This window comes from Dermochelys coriacea, chromosome 3 (assembly GCF_009764565.3).
Source record: "Dermochelys coriacea isolate rDerCor1 chromosome 3, rDerCor1.pri.v4, whole genome shotgun sequence".
NCBI classification, from domain to species: Eukaryota; Metazoa; Chordata; order Testudines; family Dermochelyidae; genus Dermochelys; species Dermochelys coriacea.
In genome coordinates, this window is record NC_050070.1 from 135,273,841 (window position 1) to 135,299,171 (window position 25,331).

Here is a 25,331-nt window from a genome sequence, read left to right on the forward strand (position 1 = left end):
TGGAGTTGTAGAAATGCTTCACAATTTAGTTGAAAAATCTAACTTCTATTTCCAAATTAAATTTCTTCATACGTATGAAATGGTACTTTTTCCAATTTTCCCAATTGAGGATTAAGTCCATAGCAAATTTAAAATTAAAATGGTTGAATTACCGAAGTGCAAAAGTGTGTCCGAACCTTTTTTTTTTTTTTTTTTTTTAACATGTGAAACCAACTTTCTTTGCCATTGTTCTGACCTTTCAAGTAGCTGAACAGATTTTAAACTTTTCCCAAAAAAACCCACCAACCCCAAAACCATAAATTCATTTAGCCCAAAGGGGCGTAAGTGTAAAATTGCAGGCCCAAAATAGAAATGCTTCCAAAAAGTGGTAGTAAGCCTCTAAAAAACAGGGATTTAGAATGCGAACAGTTCAGCTGTATTTTATATAATATAATTTGAAACAGAGTTTTAATTATGATTTCTTCTCAGAATGGTTTACTAAAGTAGAATCAATCCTGGAAAAGGCAGAAGATTTTATGGAGTAAAATAAATTATTTCCAGACAAAGATACAATTTTGCCACTATTATACAATTTTCTGACTGCCATGTGATCTGTCTTTGTAACCATAAAAAGTGCTGTGATTACTACAAAGTAAAATACTCCTGGAATAAGGATCTTTAACTGAAATTCTGGAACATATCTGATCTTTCAGATAAAAATAATTCTAGGAATATTTCTTAATATTCTTACAAAAAATCAGACTCGTGAAATTATTTTTATGAAATTCAAGGATGAGAGTTGGTCCACAATGAAGGAGGGACCTATACAGCTCTTCATCTATCTGTTTAACTTGCAGAGAACAAGCATGACACTTTCAGTACATTTCAACAAAATCCTAAAATCCTTTTCCACGGATTCCTTAACCAGTACAGTAGGGTAAAAATCCATCACATACAAAAAACAAATCTAAACTTGTGCAAGAGTGTGCATTAGTATGGATCCAGTGGAAAGGAGGAAAAAAACAGATGAAATAAGACCAGCAGTGCAGAGCTGTGGACACCTCTCTATGCATTCTATGGTGGGAGTACTCTATTTTTAGCTCAAAACTACCCTTGTGCCCACTTTTTGGCTAATGTTTTAAAGCTGGTACAGTCCACTGTGGTAGACAGCAGACACATTTTAGCTATAGTTCTAAAGCAACTCAGTATCCCACAGTTCAATTTTTAATGTCTCTTAAGCTAAAAACTATAGGGACACTCTACAGAGGTCAATGGCAAGAGGTACTGCCAAGGAGTAGGGTAAGAATGTACGTAAGTAGACACCTGCTTATGAACTTTATCTTCATTTTCTTATGAAGGGACAGAAGATAGGTTGGACTCTTAGTTGTGTATAGGAGACCTTCATTATCTCCTTGATTCCTGTGGTCATGGTATGTCCCACTGCAGACAATGGGATAGCTGTCACAGAGACTCAAGACTCTCAACACTGGCACAAATACACCTTCTTGGCATGAAAATATTTAAAATACTAACACTAACACAAAAACTACAAATATTTAAACAAACAGCAGCAAACAAACGATGGCTACAGCTCATAGGTTCAAACAACACTGAGCATGCGATTGCCAGGTGTGGAGGTCTGTGAAGAGAGAGACCAAACAGAGAGGTCAGGTACTGATGATTTCTAGCACTTGGAATTATTTTACTTGTATATGCTAAGGCAACAACATATCTTCTTTCAGCTGGGACACAAGCAAAGATTGCTACTGCTAAATCTGATGCAACTATTACTGAAGGTAGATGCTGTTACATTTTAACATTTATTTGATGAAGGGGATTTTAAAGAGAATGCACTCAAAAAGAATGAACTGACAAAAGAAAATCAACGGATATTATTTTTTGAAAGCTCTAAAAAGGAGGTGGTGACTCACCTTGTGCAGTAACTGAGGTTCTTCGAGATATGCATCCCTGTGGGTCCACTTCAGGTGTCGGTGCGTCCCGGCGCCGTCGATTGGAGATTTATGGTTGCAGTGTCCGCACACGTCACGCATGCGCAGTACGCATCTTGTGGTGCCATTGGTGCTGTGTCTAGCGTGCGCATGACCCAAGCCCTCCAGTTCCTTCTCTACTGCAGAGTCCTTACTGTGAATTCTGAAGTAGAGGGGAAGAGGGTGTGAGTGCTGTCCCTGTGGATGCTCCACTTCAGGTGAATGTAGAGCAGTGCCCCTCAGAAGACAGGAAGGACTCTGAGTTCATTTGAGTCATACAGGTAGGTATGGTTAGGCCAACTGTGGCATCAGCCCTGGAGTCTTGAGTGATTGCATAGTGCTCAGTGAACGTTTGGACAGAGTCCCAAGTGGCTGCCCAGCAAATCTCTAATATCAGAACAATGTTTAGGAACACTATCAAGGTTGAAACTGATCATGTTGGATGCACTCTGATGTGCGCAGGAGGGTCCACGTTCCAAATACGATAGCAAGTTGAATGCATGTGGAGATCCATTTAGACAGTCTCTGAGTAGCTCAGTCTTCAGCCGAGGATGGTTGACAAGGAATTGGAGGGCTCAGGTCCTGTGTGTGCTAGACACGGCACCGCGAGACACCAACTGCACATGTGCGACCCGTGCGGATGCTGCTACCATAAATCTCTGATCGACAGCGTCGGGATGCACCGACACTTGTCAGTGGAGCACCCATAGGGACAGCACTCGAAGAAAAATTAAGATTACTCTGTTTTAAAACTCTTCCCAATATATATGGTTTTATTGGCCAAAAACAAGCACAAAGCTTTTGAAAGATTATTTAGTTTTCCCCATAAGAACTTCCTGTTTGTTATTTTGTAGCCTATTAATGCAACTCACTCTTCACTATTGTCACAAAGGATATGCTATCTTTCTATTGCACTGATCATTTACAGTGGAACCAAATATTTTTAAGGGGTAATATTTCTCCTCTTTAATCAGAAGTAGGAAGCCAGTGGAGTAAAAGATTTTTCTTGTGTTGACATAAGTCAAGAGATCACACAAAGCCCTTCAAAGTCCTTATCTGCTTAATATTGCTGTGGGTGTCATCAAAAACTCAATATTTACTAAGCTACTACAAGAAGTATCTGAGATACAACATTTATTTTCTATTCTAAACACAAAGGAAAACAACAATGTTCCCAGCTACCACTATGTGGTAAATGTTGGTAAACAGCAACTTTTTAAATTAATTTACTAGGTAACAGATTATGAAAGAAGTATTCATAAATTGGTCAAACATACATACAAAGATGAGGAAAGGAGCTAAAGAAAATGCTACAATTTAGACCAGAATTGACTACAATTATTTGGTGCCAAAATACACCACAATAAACTTGCATGCTGGCATCAAGGATCTAACTGTAAAAATGATAATAAAAAAAAATTCATAAGCTTTATAACCAATACAAATATTCAAAAATGATTTTACTAAAACCCAGGAAAATAGGAACTTTCACTCAATTACAAATTTTCCTGAAACCCCTCTTCCCCCTTCATCAAATGTAGCTGAAGCAACTGGACTCTTGGAGAACAGGAAATGACATACCTCAACAAAAATCAGTAAAGATGGATTTCCTGTTTTCCAGAATGGCAAGTAAAAATATAATAGAACTGCCTCCAATGTTAATAAATTCATCTTTCTTTAAGATGGTAAAAATCTTTGTTTGCAAGGTTACATCTTTTCTCAGCATTCTGGAATCCTGGGAAAAAAACCTCTCTACAGCCGCAGCTAAAGTTGTCTGTTTTAATAGTGTCCTAACTTCATGTCTAATAGCTCGTCAATGTTACCAAAAGACAGATCTATAAACCACTGGAAAAAGATACAAGTAATAATGCCGACTGTAGATATGAAACTACAGCAAAAAAATCACTAATCAGACCAAAGGAAACTGCAATCATTTTCATGAATTCAGAAGATCTTGGATAGGCAGGGAAGTGAATAATTTACAAGTCAAAGGTACAGTACCTTTCATTCCCTATATCACAGGAACAAGTAAAGGGGAACTGGATGAGTGAAACAAATTGTAATGAGATATAAAGCCTATCTCTTGTAGGTCACCATTTTGAAGCCAGCACAGATTGGTAGCGACCAAAAGTCATTGCCATGTAATGATTTTTTGTGATCTACTAGAAATGGTCTTTTTCTGTGTAGTTCATAGTAGACAGACAATTTTCCCTCCACCACTCACTAGAGCCCTAGCTGGCAGGACCAACAGAAACGGCATGGACTTAATGGACCTGAAAATTAAACAACCTTCTTACCCCTAGAGGCAGTCCCTCCTGAAAGGGTGGAATACACTGTACTGATGTTCTGAAGATAAACAAAAATGACTTTAGTTTTAGTGCTCTCAATCCAGCTTCTTTTGTGAGGAGAAAAATTCACTGAGATAGCTGAGAGAGGAAAAAATCATCTATTAAGAAAAGATGTCTTCCACTCAAGAATTTACATACATTTACAAAAAAGAACACTAACACTTACCTCCTTTATTTTTGAATATGCTTGACCCTTGCTACTTGCAGCAACAGCAAGAACTTCAGTGTCAAAGACAAACCAAACAAAGGCTTTTAAATTAGACCAAAATATTAGCTGAGTGTTGCTCAAAGAGGACATAACTTTCCAAGCCATATCAAATGCATCTATGCAGAGAGATTCGGATGAGCCCAGAAGCTGAAAATAAAGGGAAGGAAAGCAGTGTTTCATTTCTGGGTGGGAGGGGTGGGGGTGGGAATTTTCATTACTGTTATTGACCATAGGTTTGCTTTGATCTCTTACCTTGGGAACAAGCACTTTCATGCACTGAAACACAGGTAAAACCTGGTCAGAAGGCAAAAGAGTTAGAGCTTCCAGTGCAGACTGTAGAGTTCTTATTGGCCTTTGGACTGCAAGCAAAGATAGTTCCAGAGTCTCATCATTTGACAATGGTATAAATTTATGATACTTATTTAAAATAAAATGAAGGCAAACCCACTGGTCATGTACATAGCTTGCAACGATTTTCCCCCATCCTTGAGAAGATGTTGATTCTTCAAATAAACTGTAACAGAGAAAATACTTTTAAGTCCACATTAATACTTAATACTTCAGTTTCTTTACATACAAACTATAGGCCATAATGTAATGTACTAACAGAAAGCAGATTAGAATCAAAGTCTAAATGCCAATTCAACTCCCATTAAATTCAGTGGAAAGATATCTATTCACTTCAGGAAGAATCAATTGAGTCCTAATTCCTTGTCTACTACAGAAAAAGCTAAGATGAGCAAATCCATTTAGCTTCCACCATATTCTGGATCTGAAAAGTAAGACAACTCATTTAGCTACTTAGACATCCTGAATTCATTAAGTTATCACTTACGAAACATCTATCTTGTCAAAAATTACCAAAAAAAGTTATCTTAGAGTTACTTTACTCTGTATTAAAGATTTATAGAGAGTGACTTGAACTGTAGCAGAGACATACCTATTTTTTTCCTCAATATAAGAAGGCTTCTTTAATACTTGATTAAGTTGAACAGAGGAAATAAAACCTTTTAGGGTTTCAACAGCGCGTAGAGACTTAAGTTGCAGTTCAGGTTTCTGATCAATAATCTCACAAACCACAGTTAGTGAGGCCATACTAACTACTTTTTGAATCTGTTCTCCAAGCTTAGGTTCCTAGTAATTAAAAATAAAAAATAAAAAAAATCAACAGTATAACATACTAAGATTACCCCTAATCAATTATGAATAATATACTGATGCATATTGAATACCCTTAAAATATACTATTACATACGAAAATCTGATTAGAAAGTACAATGTAGGGAAAAACAGGTGTGTGCACACACGCGTGATCTTACAAATTACAAGCATTCCTTTATCAGCACCAGCCCTGTAGTTTGACTATGACATGACATTCATAGTTAACTGAGCGAGCAGAAATTAGCTTATGTACTTTTACTAATAATGGAAATGCTAAGAAATTAATTGCATTCTAGTATATTACAGCACTTGTTCCAGTACAGTTAAGGCTGAAAAGCAACTAAGGTCAGTCTTAATTTCATATTTTCTATTTTACGTCACAAACTTAGTGTTAAGCAAATATTCAAATGTATACTTGTCATAAGTATATTTTCCCCCAAATCAAATTCCTCACAAATTATAAGTTTGAATTCTATTATTTATGGAAATCTGAAAAAAAAAGTAAAATTCAGGCACATGTAGCCAGAGACTTCCAAGCCAGTAGAGAGAGTAGTTAAAGCAGTCTAGAAGGCAACAACGGTCACTTCAACTAAAGGGAAATTATTGTGTCTGAGAAGCAGAGCAAGCAGAAGAGACTCTGCGATCTACTATAGTATAAAATGCAGCTCACTCCCAATCAAAATATATTAATTTGTGTGTAAAGTTATACAGGAACAAGTGTGCAGGGGGAAGGAAGAGGGACAGAAGATTATATAAAAAATTACTGAGCACTGTCAATGTGAGCACACTGTCAGCAGTGTGCCCTTGTTGCCAAGAAGGCCAATGGCATTTTGGGATGTATAAGTAGGGGCATAGCGAGCAGATCGAGGGACGTGATCGTTCCCCTCTATTCGACACTGGTGAGGCCTCATCTGGAGTACTGTGTCCAGTTTTGGGCCCCACACTACAAGAAGGATGTGGATAAATTGGAAAGAGTACAGCGAAGGGCAACAAAAATGATTAGGGGTCTAGAGCACATGACTTATGAGGAGAGGCTGAGGGAGCTGGGATTGTTTAGTCTGCAGAAGAGAAGAATGAGGGGGGATTTGATAGCTGCTTTCAACTACCTGAAAGGGGGTTTCAAAGAGGATGGCTCTAGACTGTTCTCAATGGTAGCAGATGACAGAACGAGGAGTAATGGTCTCAAGTTGCAATGGGGGAGGTTTAGATTGGATATTAGGAAAAACTTTTTCACTAAGAGGGTGGTGAAACACTGGAATGCGTTACCTAGGGAGGTGGTAGAATCTCCTTCCTTAGAGGTTTTTAAGGTCAGGCTTGACAAAGCCCTGGCTAGGATGATTTAACTGGGACTTGGTCCTGCTTTGAGCAGGGGGTTGGACTAGATGACCTTCTGGGGTCCCTTCCAACCCTGATATTCTATGATTCTATGATTCTATGAACAGCAATGTACAAAATGCAATATTATAACAGATTATTTTCTGAATGCCTCCAACTATCAAAAACACAGAAAATGTTCCTCACCTCAGCCCACCTCCTCTATGAAGAATGGCTGTAAGAATTAGCTGCAATCTTTCAACAACACACAACTAACAGAGCCCCTATTCAAACACTCATTACTCAGTTAAACCTCCTTCTGATTCAACTGAAGTATTGACTTGGGAAGAATTACTGAGTCAGGCCTCAATATACTGTTACAATATGCTACTCACCCACAAATGTCGTTTTTGTTTGATAATATAATAATGATGATAAAATCCCAAACAGATGAAAAAAAAAAATCAAACTTGTTTTTCCACTTAGTCATGCAAAAATAATGCTAGTGTGTTTTATCTCTCGTTTTGCCCTCAATGTATAATTTAATTTCTTTACTTCTTTGAGCCTACTGATTTGTTCTGACAAGGATAGCATCGGAATATTAAAGGGTGCTCATCACTGCCACTATAATTAAGTTTCAAACATACAGTTCTGTTTTTACACAATTCACCACAACATTCACTTTGTGCACTAAAGATGACAGGTGATTTATGCTCCCCCGAAAAGAAAAGGGAAAAGGGAAAAGGGAAAGAAAGCAAAATCTGTCCATCCATTTTTCACTTTGTCAAGGCTGAAAATAACACATTTTTTTCCATTTTAAAATTCTATCCTTTTAAAAAAATATCAGGGCTACCATAAAATAAAAACAGATAAAGATTTCGCATGAATATAATCCTCCTCTCCTTTTGAACTAGTATCTTTGCTTTGCTTGGGGGAGAAAAATATTTTGATTTAAGAAAGAGATGAATGAATACTCTATAGTGGATATACCTTAAACCTAGACAACCAACTTAAAGATGCACTTTGCATGCATTCATAGCTCAGTTAAAGACATTTTGCTCCCATTGTAGTAATCATTAAACTTCCACTAACTTAAAAGGGAGCAAGAAAAAACACGCACAGGAAATTAAATCCCCCCAAAATCGTTTTGACAGAGCATTAATGCTTCTAGATCAAGAACTCAAGTCTGGAAATTCCAAAAATTAAAGTTCCTCTAACAATATGAATTCAGCCATGATTCACATCTAATATTTTATATTTCTCTTTCGCTGAAAAATGAAAATATTAACACATTACTCTACACATAACATATATAACTGTGGGATATAAAACATGGGGGGAATGAACACTGCAACAGAAAATGTTAGCTTTTGGAATTTCTTGACCTTCAAATTTAATATTATATTAATACTAACATTTGGGGAATGGGGTTTCAATTTAATTCTATTTTCAAAGCTATCCAACATTTTACTTAAAAAAAAAAAAAAGAGGACTTAGAGACTAACAGATTTATTTGAGCATAAGCTTTCGTGAGCTGTAGGAAAAAGTCTTTGAGCACTACATAATCTTATTTGAGAAAAATGTGTTTATTGCCACCAAGGCATTATTTTAGCTATATAGCAACTGTGTATCTTTAATAAGTAACTAGGGTACTAATAATGTCCTTTGGGAAACAGAGTGTTTCACTGCAACATAACACTGCAGATGAATTACACAAGTGAGTTTTCTGTAAAGTAATATATTAATTAATATTTGTGTAATATAGTTATGCCATTACCCCTTGTCAAATTACCTGTTCATTGCCCGTCTCCTGCAGATTTTGAATAGAAGCATTTATCAGAGAAGAGATGAAATTCCAAATGGAGGGCCCCTTTTTCCAGCCAGCTTTTGAGCACAAATTCACCAGGTCTGACAATAATGTTAAGTATAAATTACAACGATCCAGATCTGAAATCTAAATATGAAGAAGGTAAGTAAAGTCACTAAAGAGGGAAAAAATGAAAATGAGACAGCTAGAAAAAGGCAGGAGCAGCAGCAACAATTACAGTTGAACAGCCTTTTCTTCTTGTGGCTAAACACACGTTCTTCTCTCCCTTCCTGTCAGGCTCCCCCATTCCACCTCAGGGTTCACGGAGCAATCAACAGCAACTTTGGAACTATGAAAGGCATCTCCAGTCTTTTTTTTTTTTTTTTTTTTTTTTACTAGAAACTTCCTTTCCCCTCCATTTGACCATAGGCTCTGCCCTTCTTCCTGTTGGGTCCATATATCATTTCAAGCTGTCAGTGCAAAATCAGCTGTTTGATAACTGGACCACTGCTTTTTCTTCTTCTGCAGATGTCTCACCACAGAGTCCTAAGAAAATAGCGTACACACTTCTCCCCAGGCCTACTTCACTTTCCCACTATGTCTCCTCTATTTGTTCTCTGGCTTCTAGCTTCTGCGCTCCCTTTCACGTACTTCTCCTACTCCACACCACATCATACCAACACCACCTACTTTTTCTCCTCTCTTCACCCATTGTGTACTTTCATGAACTTTACCGCCTTCTATACTCCCAGAGAGGCAACACCTTCTCTTCTTTAGGAACTATTAGGAAAGGGACAGAAAATAAGACAGAAAATACCATAATGCCCCACTATATAAATCCATAGTGCACCCACATCTTGAACAGCGTGTCCAGTTCTGAAAGCCCCATTTCAGAAAGGATATAGTGGAACTGGACAAGGTTCAGAGAAGGGAAACAAAAAGGGTATGGAATGGCTTGAGGAGAGACTAAGAAGATTAGGGCTGTCCATCTTAGAAAAGAGACAACTAAGGGGAGATATGATAGAGATCTATAAAATCATGAATGGTGGGGAAAAAGTGAATATGGAAGTGTTATTTACTCTTTCCCACAATACCAAAACCAAGGGTCACCCAATGAAATTAATAGGCAACAGGTACAATACAACTAAGAGAAAGTACTTTTTTTTTTTTATAAACACAATGCACAACTATGGAACAGCTTGCCATACGATGTTGTGATGACCACAAGTACAACTGGGTTCAAGAAAAGAACTACATAAATTAATGGAGGATAGGTCCATCAATGGCTATGAGCCCAGATAGTCAGGGATGCAAACCCAGACTTGGGGTGACCCTAAACTTCTGACTGCCAGAAGCCAGTAGGGGATGGATTAGGGGCGGATCTCTCCAACTGGTCTGTTCTGTACACTGCCCCATAAGCTTTGGTATTGTCAGAGACAGAATACTGGACTAGATGGATCACCGGTCTGACCCAGTATGGCCATTCTTATGTTCCTTTTCTCACTTTCACAAATCCTCTTCTCATTTCAACCTTAGTCTTTGTCTCAGTTCAGGTCCCCTTTTCATCCCATCCTCTATCATGAACCCCTCTTGGAGTCTTTCAATATCAGTTTTATTTCCATACTCCACACTCCCTCTTTGATTATGTTCCCTCTCAAACTCCCATTCCACTGCTGAAATGCTCACCCTGATCCACCACCTCTATTTTCCTGCTACCATCCACCTCTTCACTCTTGCTGAAACACAGCTCTTTTCTGATGCCTCAACCTCTGTTGCTACCTTCCTCTTACAAAGACCGTCTTTTTGCACTCCCGCAAGTGTTGTAAGTGGCTATGAACTTCTCCCTCCCTCCATGTTAGTCACTTCCTGTCCCTTTCTCCTTCCCATGAAACTTTCTTATTTGGAGTCTACACTGGCCAGTTTGGCCTAGATTCACAAAGGGACATAGGCATTGTGACACTGAGTGTCACTTTTAGGTATCTAGAAAATGACAGGGACAAAACTGCGATTCACAAAGGCTGAATTAAGCACCTTGGCTCCCTATACAACAAATGGGGAAAAATAGGCATCTTAGAATGAAGATTTACAAAATCAAGCAAATTAGGCAAGGAAGCGCCTAAATTAGCCAATAGGAGACAGCAATGAGAAGAATGTGTGCTAAATCCCACTCCTCTCAGAGAGGTAAGTGCTGAGACCAGGCTGCAGGGAAGTGCCTATCACTGCTAGCGATTTATAGCTCCCCTCTCATGGAGTCAGGTGGCATAAGCGCCTAACAGTGTTTCTTGTGAGAATGAGTTAGGCAGGTGCCTAACTCCCACCTTATAACTTTTAGCCCAATGATTAGAGTACTCACCTGGGATGAGGGAGACCTGGGTTCAATTCCCCCTGAAGCAGAGGGAGAGAAAGGATTCAAACTAGGGCCACCCACTGCTCAGCTGAGTGCAGTAACCACTGAGCTATGGGATATTCTCATGTGGGCTCCTTCAATCTCACTTGTTGAGGTTGTTCCACAGGGGATAAATACTTAATTGATCCCTGGGCCAGAGAGAGAGAAAGAATGACTCTGTAGCCTGGTGCTTAGGGCACTGTCCTGGGAGTTGAGACCCCCAAGGTCCAATATTTTGTTCATTAGTTATCCACAGTGGAACAGCTGCAACAGGACAGACTGACAGAGCCCCATATCAAACCATCTCAGAGGTTAGAGCACTCTCCTAAAAGGTGTTGGAAACTCCTGTTCATATCCTTTCTCCTGCTCTGGCACAGAATGGGGAATTGAACCTGGGACTTAGACACTAAATGCTATTTTGAATCTGGACCTTTCTCCCTTTATCCTCTGAGTAGCCACTAACTACTGCTAAAATTCTTGCCCATGATCTCACAATCTCTTATCTTGTTTACAGTAACCTCCTTTCTGTTTTTCATCTTCTCACTTCTCCCCATCTAGTCTATCCAAATTGCATCTGCTGAAGTCACCTTCCTCTTGTCACACTGCTCATCTTCTTGTACTCACCTTAAAGGCCTTTAAATCTCTGATCTCATTTCCTCCTACTCTTCTATTGCCACTCAACTCCCCACATTTCTCCCAACCCACTCATCTTTTTGCTTTATCTCTTTCCTCACTCTCTAGCTTTGTACTTTGTTATACTGCCTTCTATGCTTTGAATAGCTCTCCTCTGTCAGTCAAGCCCCTCTCTCTTCTCCTGAAAACCTACATCCTTCAGCTATACTACATTTCTTCTCATGACTATGTCTCATTTTAGTCTTTCTCCCATGAACCGTTTATCACTAGTTTCGCCTTGTGTGTTCAAGACAGACAGAGAGCTAGTACTCCGGGGGAATTATGCACCAAAAAATAAAAAAAATCTGCGCATACTATTTTAAAATTCTGCATATTTCAGTTGTCAAAACTACACAATATAATCACTCCAGTTTCAATTATTTTGGGAATTTATTTTAAAATACCCATCAACAATACAAACAGCAAAAAAGATTCCCCCAGGAGCAGAGTGTTAAAGAAACCCCTACAACAACCCAGTTCCAGTTGGGGGGTGCTGGAGGGGCTGTGTGGGGCACCCAGAGCCCAGACATCTGCACTCGCATCTCCCCAGAGTCCAGCTATGGAGCACCCCCCCCCCCCGGACCAGACACTCACACCTCCTTCCCCCCAGAGCCAAGCCACAGGGCACTCCTGGGCCTAGACACCAGCCCCACCCCTGCACAGAGCCCAGCCGCGTGGGGCACCCCCGTCAGCCTAATCACTACCCCCCTCCCCACAGAGCCCAGCCGCGGGGCAGCCCCGACACCAACCCCGCCTCTCCCCACAGAGCCCAGCCGAAGGGCAGCCCCCAGCCCAGACTCCAGTCCCACCAGACCCTTTACTCCACCAAGCTTCTATACTGTCCTGCTGGAGGACATGGTGTAGTGCAGCCCCCCGCCCTTCCTCACCCTTTGCTAGAGCTAGTTGGGTCTCCCAAGCCCTCTCCCGTCCTGGGAGAATGACGATCAAAGAGCATGCAGCCTCCAGCCCTGCCAGGCTGGGCGCTCCAGTGGCCCTTAGCGGCAGCCAGAAAGTCTGCATGGAAAATAGGGAATTCTGCATTCTGCAGTAGCGCAGAATTCCCCCAAGAGTAAACTAGTTATTAGCAATTTTTTAAGAAGTCAAATATCACAAGCACTTCTCGGGTTTCATTTTAGGACTCTCAGTGAAACCCCACCATAAAAAACTCTTTAAATTTTAACTAGCCATTTACTGAATACAGTAAAGAGGGAGAGGGAAAATAAAATGTTGACCAGTACTATTAAAACAAATTGTCAAGTAACTTTCTCTCGAAACTACCAGTTCAGTACCTCTGGTATAGGATTTCTTTAGACCAGAGCAGTGACAATTAATATAGTGAACTGTTCCCACTGTGCCAAATTTCAAATCAGTTTGATGGCTGAGGTAAACCAAATCTTTGCTGAATTACCTTTACTGGAAGAAACTTCAGATATCTGTCTCAGTAGGCTTTTATCAAAAACCATAAAAAGTGTTTAAAGTATTTCTATCCAAGATGATTTTCTGCGTGTTGAAATATTTCATTTAGAAACATGTAAAAATACTGCCAATTCTGTGTATAACAGATTAACAATAAGAACTGTAATGAAAAAAACAAGAAATCAGACAGTACGTCTTTCAAGTACCTACAGTAAATACTTACAGTATTCAACTCACTTGTAGTGAGTCTTCTGAGGACAAAGTCCAGAATACTTTCTGCAGCAGTCATAACAGAATTAGAGAGAAAACTTAACACCACATCTATACAGAAAACAAAACAAATGCACTATTAAAACAATGTACTTTTTTGTGTTAGAGATATATGATATACAAAGTGGATTAAATCAGGTTACCATACAATGTCAAGCTATACAGGAATAAGCATTTACAGTTCTCTTAAGCCTCTGATCATTCAGTATAAATGACTGCTCATTGTTTTATTGTATACTATTCTATTTCAGTGGGTTCTACTTCTCTTTTTGAGGAGATCTTCATCTGTTTGGTTAGAGGGCTATAAAATGGTGCACAGAATATAAGGGGTTTCAAGAAATGTTTATGATTATCTTTTTAGGGTTAGGCTTTCTATCTTAAAGGCCACACACAAAGCTCTGCTGCTTAAAAATTTTTAAAATCTTGATGTTAAGAATCCCTCAATCTTCTCAAGTGTTAATCAATAAATCTGGAGGGCATTCAGAGTTTCAGATCAAATCTCAAACTAGTAGGTCCAATTTAATGGCCAAATAAACCTGTAGTTCATTGGTTTGCTTTTTATGTTTATCAGAAATCAATTTGACTGAATAAACACCAGAGAGATCTCAAAGTCAATGAGATTATTCAAGTGCTTAAAGTTAAAGCACATACTCAAATGCTTTGCTGGATCAGAGCCTAAAGTAATTAGAACAACTCTCAAACTTTATTATAGTATATTACAGTATTCTAATGCCCAAATTATGTGTGTGTGGTTGTTGACCTTTACTACAGAAGTTTCTCGGTCTTGAATCAGCAATTTAAGTTAAGGCTGCAAAACAGGATCCATTCAACCTTCATTTTCACAGTTTCATAACTTTGTGAAATATTCATTACTTCCTCATTACTGGTACTGAAATTTTCCATAATGAGCCTCTACACAAATATAACATTTTTTTCTGAAAAACAAGCAAAATCCCTTCAACTGCTTTTAAAGTTGAGTGAAAGTGAAAAAAAATACACCTTTCCTGTTTTAAACCAAAACTACTATAATCATATACATCACTGAGGAGTAGTTTGCTTGTATGGGAAAATTATATATATAATATTTGTTTAACACATTTATGGTTGGATGCAAATTGCAGAATGAGCATGCACATCAGAAAAGATCACCATAGGCAAGACTGTCACTTGTCCAATGCACCCATGCAGAAAAGTAACGGGTTGGGTTACCTGGAACACCAGTGTATGTAATGGGGACAAGAGCAGGCACCACTGACACTAGCCCTCCTTTACCTCTGCAAAGGTAACCAGGGAATGGATGGAGAGGCCACTGGCTCTGTTCCCATAATATGCCAGTTAGCACAGCTGACCTGGCACAGAGGGAGAAGAATTTGCTACTACAATTGCCGGTAGCAGATACTTTCTCCCTTAGTACAAAAACAAAGCAAGCTGAGAAAAGGAACTCTTTCCCCCTCAGAGTCAGAACTCTTTCCTTGCTGCAACAAACTCAGGGATAGATGTAAGGTCACAATCTGGCCCAATGTCTCTCAATAGACACATAAAGATAGATATATTTCATTTGTACGCACAGCTAGTTAAAGTGGGATTCTAGTCAGAAAAGCAACTATGTGAAAGACACGTTCTAACTATCGATTTGCTCCTTGTTTCGATCTAGCATTGTATCTGCTCTTTTTAAATGATTAAAATAAGGGTACTTAAAATACTTTGTACTTTCATAGCATTACAGAGCCACATGTTGTAGAGTGAAGTGGGTTATATTCCTTCTTGTGAGTGATCAAAGTTTAGTGAAGTTTGCAAAGATGAAAGATAAAGAGCTGGACTGTTTTCAAATGTTCATAACATTATTAAATTCCCAACCCATTTTTTCCCCAAACTTTGTCACGAGCTTACTCTTCAATGAGGACTATTTAGAATGCTCAGTTTCCAAATTCAATCGCTAATGTAACATACAATGGGAAAAAGTTTTATGTTTTTTTCTTAAACACATCTGCATACACAACAGCTGAAAGAGAGTTTCTTGAAGCTTTCTAAAGTAATTCATCTTTACGTAGAGACCAAGCATGGAAGATTTCAATAACTAAAAAGTTATTTTCAGAAAGTTATAAACAAATAAGAGCATAGGATTATAATGGAAAATAGCATTTGTTACTTAGTGAAGGTTACGATAAAATATGTACAAGACATAGTGCCACACAATACATTTGTATGGCACTTAATCGTAGAAAATGACATAGGTATGTTACTACTGTAGGGGCTGTAGTGGGTAAATGTGGCAAAATGTACTTCACCACCTACGTACCTCAATCTATATTTCAAGGGAGACCACAGTGGCACTGAAAGTCAGACGAACAATACTTCAATACGGAGATGGCACTGAAAGCCTCTGCATGCTCTTTTTGCACCAACATATGGGGAGTCAATAGAACACAGGGAGGATAACAAAACATTAAAGTGGAGTCTATCTGATTGGACCTGCTATGAAATAAACATCTATGAAGCACAGGTTGAGCTCCCAGCAGAGATTCTCAAAGAATACCTTTGAGGATTTCTTCAAGGTTTTCTGTGTTACCTTAGAATTACACCAAAGAGCAAGCTCAGAGGAAAGCCTGGTACCCTTCCTGGAGATTTAACAGCCAAATCTTGCTCTGATATTTAATTTTTGAAAACACAGTTTAATTAAATGGAAAACTGCCAAATGCCAGAAACAATATGGACATATTCCAAAACTATATTATCAGTGTTCTCTATTTATTAACATGGCTGAAAATGGCTCAGCTGACTGCTTGTATAGGAGTGCACATCTCTAGTTCGTTCACAAGGTTAAACATTGTAATTTTGTTACTACATCAAATTATTACACTTATTGCACCATAACTCCCCCTTGCATGCTGTTTGGTTCATGCTTTACTTGTAATAACAATTCTGCAAAGGGAACTTAGGAATTATTTTGATAAACCACAACCTAGAACAGAATCCAGCTAACTCTCCCATAGTTCTGTTGGCCCTCAAAGGTTATCAAGAATAATAATTAGTAAAAAGTCATTTTTCAACACTAAAGTCTGCAGACTCAATAAACACAGGTAGCAGATCTGTTGAGTAAGAAAATGCCAATAATGCAGTCACCTTTCGAAAGGAACATCAAGTTCATTTTTGTACTTTTTTTTTTTTTTTTTTTTTTTTTTAAAGACAAAGCATTCACCACTGTTAATAACATCACGGTACAAGCTTGAAAAGCAGAACCTGTTTGTATCAGATTTCCCCTTTCAATACATTGTGTCCCCCTCCCTTTTTTTTTAAATGGTAAACACGCCAACCCAACTTGGACATTTACTGTATTTCCCTGTTCGTGAATCAGCAAATAGGTCAGTTCATAACTCTGGCAATTAAGTTTATTACTTGGCTTTACTCTGCAAAAGAGAAGCATGAAAACACAGCAGGTCATACCTAAAAAGAGTGGCTTTTCTTTTCTTACATGTCTTGATACCAAAGCATTTAAAAGGAGAAAAGAAGTTTGGAATTCAATCCCGCAAAGTGAAAGCAGTCTCCTGGGAGATCCCACGGACTGCTATGAACTCTGCAGGCTTAATTCCCAAAGAATGGGCTCATAGTTACTTATAATATGTTCATGTTATCCAGGTTCTAAATACCTGTGGGTCCAATCCTGAAGGATGCCAAGTGCTTTCTTGGAAGCATTCTACATCCTCAACACACAAGCAGTGGTGGGATACGCCAGAAGGGCTTCTTCAGGATTGGGCCCACAGTTTCTGATTTGGAGGGCATGCCCCTGATTATAAACTTTTTTATGTACATTACTTATGAATGGACATTGCTTGACAATGTCCCTTTACCGTAGTAAATATCCACAAGTTTAATTTGATTATAAATTATATAGGATTCAATATACTAAAGATATCACTAACCATCTTGTGGACTGGATTGTTTTAACAAACAGGTCTGTAATAGCTTCAACAGTAGCTGTAGACTTTTATCAGTTTTCAGTGTTGGTATGTAAGCATTAGTGCCAAGTTTCAACAAGACATCCAGAAGGGGGTGCAAGAAAGACTTTAGTTCAACCCGTTCAGTGTTGCTTTTTTTGCTGCACAAAACAAAAATTAAAAACAAATATTCTGTGAACTTTTCTTACATGTTTAAGTCACTTGAAAATCTAGGACTTAGATTCCACAGTGATTTAGGCACTTTTGAAAATTTTACAAGACAAGTTCTAAGGCAATTGACTACGGATTGATCCAAAGCCACTGAAGTCAACTGGAGTCTTTCCACTGGCTTCAGTGGGCTTTGGAACAGGCCCAAAAAAAAAAAGTCTGATGAGATTCCTACTTGCCTGTGTTTATTCTTCACCTCCTCCACATCTGCAGCCAGCAGAATCATTGTAGCAACAAGCTTAGCTTCAAACCAGTCAGGCATAAAGCAGTTTTCTCCTGATTAAAGAGAATTTAAATTTTCCATTATATTTTTTTTAAATCTCAGTATGGTAATTTTAACTGTTAATGTAGCTTTCCAATCCTATTAGCAGCAGGCAGTGATATATAAATGATTCATGAATTCAATGTACAAAATATCAGCATAAATATTAATAATGAACATTTTGCATTCTTGTATATAAATTTAAATTAAACCAGATTCATTTTCATCCTCTACCTACTACATAAGAGAGCATCTACCAGTCTTTTGTTTTTTTGCATTTAGGAGCTATTAATTCATAAAGATTAACTGAACTTACTTTTGGATGCAGGTGCCTTAAGGTAATCTTCCACAAGAGTACATACATATACACTTAATGAAGATCTTTCTTGATGCTCAACCTGGCAGTTTATGGACTTTCTGAAGCATCTGTCATGAGTATACAGCCAATAGCAAAGCTAAATGAAATAAATGTTGCTATTTAAACACTTTTGCCAACTTAGGGTATATAGAAGAAAATAAGTAATCCGAAACGATCCAATATGCTTAAATTCTCTAGAAATATGTATGGTGGTATACGTATTAATACACTTTTGATACATATGTAGAAAAAGGAAGAAACCTGCACTATTTAAAAAAAAAAAATCCTGTGCTTGTTATGAGTACCAAAAGCTTAAACAAGAGTAGAACAGATGCCGAGCATAGTCATTACTTCATTAACCTGCTGTGCCATCACATGCAGCTATATCTACTTATTCAGCCAGAACGTTCTTAAGTCCAAAGATTACTTCTTCCATGTTTTTTCACTTAAATTTCTAATTCCGTGGCTGAATGTGCCCATTAAAGGTTGTGATGTGTATTTTGAGAGTTAAAATTCAAAATGGAAAGCAAAAATTTAATCTTACATGCAAATTTGTCTTCTTTTGGGAATGGAGTTCTGTTATTCTTGTAAATGCTGGGTTTTGCCACACAAACGAAAATGGGAGGCAATTCTCATGCAATTCTTTGGCACCCAAATACTGGCCCTTTAAGAGGTTCCCAGACACCCACTGCCTCAGAAAATACTTCCAAAACTATGAAAAAGGAAAGACAGGTACAGCAGATAATCATTCTGAAGAGAAGGCAAATTTAAAGACAAGACAAAACAGTTTATTACTCCAGCAAACAAATCCTATATCCGCTATCCAGGGTGAATAAAAATCAATGATTTAAAAAAAAAATCAGATTTTTTTTTATTTAAATAGGTTTTTTTCCCCTCAAAAAAAAAATCCAATCTAAAGATGTATTATAGCTAAAAGATATCTCATCATGGAATAAGGATTATAAATTCTAATTCTATAGTATGAGACAATATATTCCTGTAATGTTTAAGAAAAGCTTTGTAAATTAGTTCCAATATTTCATGGATTAGGGACCCAATCTTATGGGGTTCCAGGGGCTTCTGTATAGATTATTTAGTTTAATCTTTCTATCTACCCAATGGGACTCAGTGTTCAGTCTAGAAGATACCATCAGAGATGCTTAATTTTGCAGTTCTCAAACTGTGGATTTGTGTCTCCAGAGATAACATGCTTGTTAATAGCAAAAATGTTTTTCAATAAATAAATATACAGAGGTGAGAAATAACAGACCTCAATTCTATTGTCCCTCTGCAAATTTGCGTACACAGAGTCAATCCCTTACCTCTCTCTAAAAGTGCAAAGCTTCAAAAAGTTCAACGAATAGAAGACTGTTGGGGGCAGAATAGATCTGGACAAGGAGAAGAAGTCTGGAGATAAAAGTGAGAAGGGCGGGACAGGCAGTAGAAATAAAAGTGAAACTGTTTGAGCAGCACATTCCAGAAGTCTTGAGGTCTTTCTAAGTGTAGCCTTCATTGATTTATTTGAGATCTACCATACCATTCTCTCACTAGAAGGGAAAACCTAAAATTGCAGCAGGCTGTAAAAGAGATTCAGTTTGGGAATATTTTAATGAAGTTCCTCTACCTGTGGGTAAGACAGGCATGCACGCATAACGCAAACAGTGCAACAAAGAAATGTAAGGCCTGGCTGCCCGAATGAAACAACATCATGAGAAGTGTTCCTTCTCAGGAGGAAGCTGCATTGAAGATGATGAAAGGAACAAGTCTGAACATGCAGGATCTACAGGTTGGTAAACTATTTTTTATTTCATACTCCTTCCTTAAGGACTGCCTGTCTTCCTTCTGGAATATTCTTCAATTCTCATGTTTGAATAAAAAATATAGTTGTTACTCTATGGTACTGTCATTTTATATGCAGTTGTGATAAAAAAATAAATAGCTGAAATAGACAGATCTTCCTTTTACAATTTCACCTTTAAAGTAGCACTGAGTGTCAGTGAATGCAATGAGTAATACTAAATGAGGAGTATGGTAATAATAATTAAATAACTGCATTGACTTATTTGGTTTAGGAGAATCCATCCTCAACATACAGGATTCTGAAGACTATCCACCTTCAAGGTCACCATCATTTTCTATAGTTTCAGAGTTATCTGCCAATGATAGTGTTTTGTCACATTGTGTATGTCACATAGCCACAGTATATCACCTGGGGCAAAAAGGAAAAAAAATCTCCATCATCCAGAAACAACCATAGATAAGTTTGTGATAAGAACCAGCAGATTACAAAAAGAGGTAATTGATGAAAAAATTGCCCAGTTTGTTTATGCAACAAACTCTCCTTCCCGTATGTTTGAGAACCCACACTTCATTAACATGGTCCAGTCATTAAGACCAGTCCACCCAACAGAGCAGATGTCACAGGCAAACTGCTGGATAAAGTGTATGAAAGAGAAATTGAGCAGTGTGCAAAAGGTCTAGAGGGTAAAATTGTTAAACTGAGCTTTGATGGGTGGAGCAATGTCCGCAATGATCCTGTTGTATGTGCTTGTGTGACAACAGAAGAAGGGAATGTCTTCCACACAGAAACAATTGATACATCAGGAAATGCACACACAGCAGAATACTTACAAGAAGTAGCAGTAAAAACTATAACAAACTGTGGAAAAAAAAAATTCAAATGTCTAATATGCAGCTTGGTCAAAGACAATGCTGCAAATGTATCCAAGATGAGAAGAAATTATTTAGAAGTGAGTCCCAAGCTAATAACATACAGTTGCAGTACTAATTTGATGCACCTCCTAGCCAAGGGAATGGCAAGGGAGAAAGCAGGCTGGCACTGTGGATACCTGGAAGTCTCTTATAGAACAAGTATTTGGGCACCAAAAGTCTGCATGAAAGAACTGATTCTGATTTGCACTAGGATATGGCTAAATACAAAAGTTACAAATTAGCTCATGTTATCTCTCTGGAGAATGCTGTGGCAAAGCAGGGCATACAAGTCCGGTATGAGCTCAGCTCCAGCTCTTACGCTGCTTTGAAGTGCAACAGAAGCTCTGCCCTCAGGAGAAAACTGCTCTTGTGCAGAATTCAGGTGCTCTGTAGAAGAAAAGAAAAAAACAACCTTCCCCTTCTTCCTTACCTTCTCACACAATGAAGGTGCATATTAAAATCTTCCAACTAATTACCTGCAGGATAGCAGGTTGAGGGTTAAAATTAATCTCCTCCTTAGCGTTACGTGTTACAAAGCACAAATAAATTAGCACTCAGTACCAGAAGCTCCAGATGTGCCAGTACAAAAGGGACTGAAAATTGGTTCACATGCATAAAGTATTAGAGAATTAAAACATTAGCTATAACTAATACCAATAGATCAGTACAGTCTAACACAGAACATTTTGATTAACACAAAACCAGCAGCAGTTTCAATTCTCACCTCCATCCACAGTACCGTCCCTCTGCTTAAGGACTCCTCTTGTCTAAGAGACATGAGAAAACTTGAAATCTCTGGAAGTGACACTTTCTCCTAAAGACATTATTTAAGGTTCATTAGTCCCCAACACACACACACACACACACACACACACACACACATGCGCACTCGTAATATTTTAGTGTGAAACTGAGAAGAGTTTGCTTTCATCTGGCAAATGTTTCAATAAAAAAAAAAAAATCTTTTCCCTCTCACCCTCAATGTATTACAGGGATGTGAACTTTCCGAAGAGATTCATTTTTGCCTTTTTTCAGTTCCTAACATAACTTAATCAGGGGACACAGCTCATTTTCCTACAGTCTGATGTACCTATATAGAGATGTACACTGAATGAGAATCAATGGCTTGAAGCAAGGTATTCACTGATGGCTTTTTCTTTTTTTTTTTTTTTTTTTAAGTGGGGTGTGTAAATGGACAACCTTAGTTATATTAATTTTAGATATTTAGAAGCCCTTGACTAATTCTTCTGTTTCTGCCTTTTCACAGGATGCCCTGCACAGGTCAGCTCATGGTCAGCCACAGCAAAATCTGAGACAGCAAAGAGAAAAAGTAAGCAGCTGCATTAGCAAACAAAAGAAAATGGGGTGGAGAATACAAAAGAGAACCTTTGATGTGGCTATCAGGCATAAGCAAGAGTAGTGTGCACTCCCCTTCCATTCAGTCACATGGACACCTCCATTCTCACTGATGATCATATGACATCCTTATGGCAACTACAGCAATTGCTTATTTGGAAATACATTAGGAAAGAAAGTAATTTTAGATTATTCTAAAGAGATTTAGAGGATAAAAAAGGCCAGCAACTATATAATAGTAAGTTCTCCAAATACCACTGGTTGGGAATTGATACTTAACAGGAAATTGCTTATCACCTAACAGCTACGGTGGCAGATAAATAATAAACAACAATACATTAGTATTATTAATTAGTAGTAGTCTTCACCATGTGCTATGCATTGTCCTAGCAAGAAGACATTCCTTACCCCAAAGAGTTTATAATCTAAAAAGGCGAGACACACGTGAATGGTGGGAAAGAGGGATACAATCAAAGTATGTATTTATATCATGTAGGTTTTATATACATCAGCGTGTTTTTTTTAAAATCAAAACATAAATTGAACTCAATTACACCATCACCCTATCCACTGTTAGATGGCCAATGTCTTGTACGCTTCACAAAAGAAGTGAGTCCTGAGGAGAGGATAGATCAGTTCAAGGAGAACACACACATTGCTGGTATAAGTGAAAAAGGCAGAGAAATATTTGTCAGAGGGGTGAACAACAGGCAGTCAGAACTAGCATCACTTGATGGAAGAGGCAGGAGGATAATGCTATCAGAGACAAGAACAGGTAAGGAACAGGAGCAGAGTCTTGAAGGTGAGGAAAAGCAGTTTCTACTTACATTTGGATTTTTTTTAAGTTTAACATTAACTCTGATTTCCTGGGTTTCTATGCTTTTTTTTTTTTGGGGCAACAATTACAACATACTTGTAATACTTTTACCCTTAAGTTACTGATATGTATTCAGCCTTAACTGCAGTTAAATGTAGTTTTTATCCAGGAACTTTACTGAATTTCATCAAACAAGATAAAAGCATGAGTCCTTGTTTGATGTCAAGTTTGAAGTTTAAAAAGAAAAGTTTTCCGAGCTATCCAAAGCACCAAAATCATTTGAAAATTTTTGAACCACATTTTATAGCTTAAAAGTGCCCAGACAAACTCTTGTGATATTATAGGGGAGAAAAAGGGGAAGGATTTCCTTCTGGTTCAACACTAAGCATGAGAAATTTCAGTCCCATAAAATAATCTGAGAATTAGACAATTTATATTCAAGTGATATTTTAACCTGACTATAAAGTCGCCATGCTAACATAACTATAATTTTAAAATCTTATGTCATTTTAAAAGTCTCTTCAATATTAAATTTTCATTGTATGGCACCTAAGAGCACAACAGGATCCTGAGCCCATGACTAGGGATTCTAAGCATTTCAGTAATACAAATATTATCATCAATAAAGTACTGCAAATGAAATGCTGAACAAAAAGGATCAAGTTGTTTCATATGAAAAAGAAAGTTAAAATAATTACTAGTACAACTGAATAGAGGACTACATCACTCAAGCACATTTTTAAATGGACATTGCCAAAACTATAAATTCAGTAAAATCAGCTACTCCAAGTTCTATTTGGCAGCACTTATATATTGCATCATCATCTCTGAAAAATAAAATATTACACTAGGAAAAAAAAAAAAAAGAGGAACTTACCACATCTGTCAAATGCATAGCCGTTTGAAGAAGAAAACACTGAGCAGCTCCCCGCAACAAAATTTGATGTGTGATCATAGTGCATTGCAGGACATCTCTGCAAATGGATAAATATGCACCTTAAATTATACACAGATTTAGTAGCTCTTAAAATACATTATTTACCAACTATATTTTAACTGGAGTTGTCAATATATTAAGAATGCAAAAGCTCTCAGAATGTGTGCTGCACTTTCTAAACATACAAGATGATATAATTCCTGCCCTGAAGAGCATACAATCGAAAATAAGATGGGTTATGATTCTAAATAAACACAAATAACTTTTGTTTAGTGACAATTAAGGTTGCATAAAGGACAAACCCCACCAACTCAAAATCTGAAAAGCATGGAAATGAAAAGCTAAGGGAAGTCTCTATTCCATGTCACATTCACATTGCCTACAACACTGTTGGTAAAACACTCCAACAATTCATAAGGCTTTCATTCACTTACATTTCTAACAGATATTGAAAGCAATAGTACCCAGAATTCATTAAATTCTCATTCTATCACAAACCCTTAACAGCGATCTCAGATGCTCCTGTGTCACCAGATTGATATATCTGCCTGTCACACATTCCATGCATTTGGGAAATTACTCCCTTAACATTGCTGAGGTCAGCGATAAGATTTTGTGCTAGAATTCAAAAGTTGATTATGTTGGAGTATCTGTTGGAGACAGAAGCAAAAGCCTACAGATTGATGGAGTGTTTATTATTATTAAGTGTTGCAGGCAACGTGAATGCCAGAGACTTTTCCCTTAGTTTTTCATTTTCATGTGTTTCAGATTTTAAAGTTGGTTGAGTGTATACTGACACAACTCTAACCGTCACTAAACTAAGTTTTTTGTGATTATTTCCTAGTTCTTTTTATACAAGGTTGGAGTACCTCAGTGGGTAGGTTCCAGGATCAAGCAAGGAAGAGGACCTGACAAATGACTGAAATGTGAAATATCTGTATTTTGACACACATCTTGAATAACCGCAGTTCCTGCACAAGGTGATTAACCTCTTCTTCTTCGAGTAGTGTCCCTATGGGTGTGCCACTTCAGATTATTTCCAAGCAATATCCCCTAGATGGAAGAGGGAGCTTTGCAACAGTGCAGAATCAAGACAGTACTGCAGAACCAAGTGTCACATCGGATCTGACCGCATGGATCAGAGAGTAATGTTTCAAAAACATATCTACTGAAGCCC

General features: G+C 37.9%; 1 protein-coding gene across 8 annotated transcripts in view; it reads right to left on the reverse strand.

Moving 5' to 3' along the window:
• TARBP1 (TAR (HIV-1) RNA binding protein 1) overlaps positions 1–25,331 on the reverse strand; it is a 101,261-nt gene that overhangs the window by 41,440 nt on the left and 34,490 nt on the right. For all 8 annotated transcript variants that reach the window (XR_005291952.2, XR_006280106.1, XR_006280105.1 and 5 more), the window contains exons 8-17: positions 24,095–24,191; positions 21,769–21,858; positions 18,291–18,429; positions 17,892–17,988; positions 17,470–17,645; positions 13,503–13,600; positions 8,791–8,952; positions 5,464–5,657; positions 4,776–5,037; positions 4,482–4,670 (exon numbers count right to left, since the gene is read on the reverse strand). Coding sequence is in view for 5 of the 8 variants with exons in the window: in XM_043511386.1 (XP_043367321.1) it covers positions 4,482–4,670; positions 4,776–5,037; positions 5,464–5,657; positions 8,791–8,952; positions 13,503–13,600; positions 17,470–17,645; positions 17,892–17,988; positions 18,291–18,429; positions 21,769–21,858; positions 24,095–24,191 (1,504 nt within the window). In the remaining 3 variants the exon portion in view is untranslated. The remainder of the gene's footprint in view (positions 1–4,481; positions 4,671–4,775; positions 5,038–5,463; positions 5,658–8,790; positions 8,953–13,502; positions 13,601–17,469; positions 17,646–17,891; positions 17,989–18,290; positions 18,430–21,768; positions 21,859–24,094; positions 24,192–25,331) is intronic.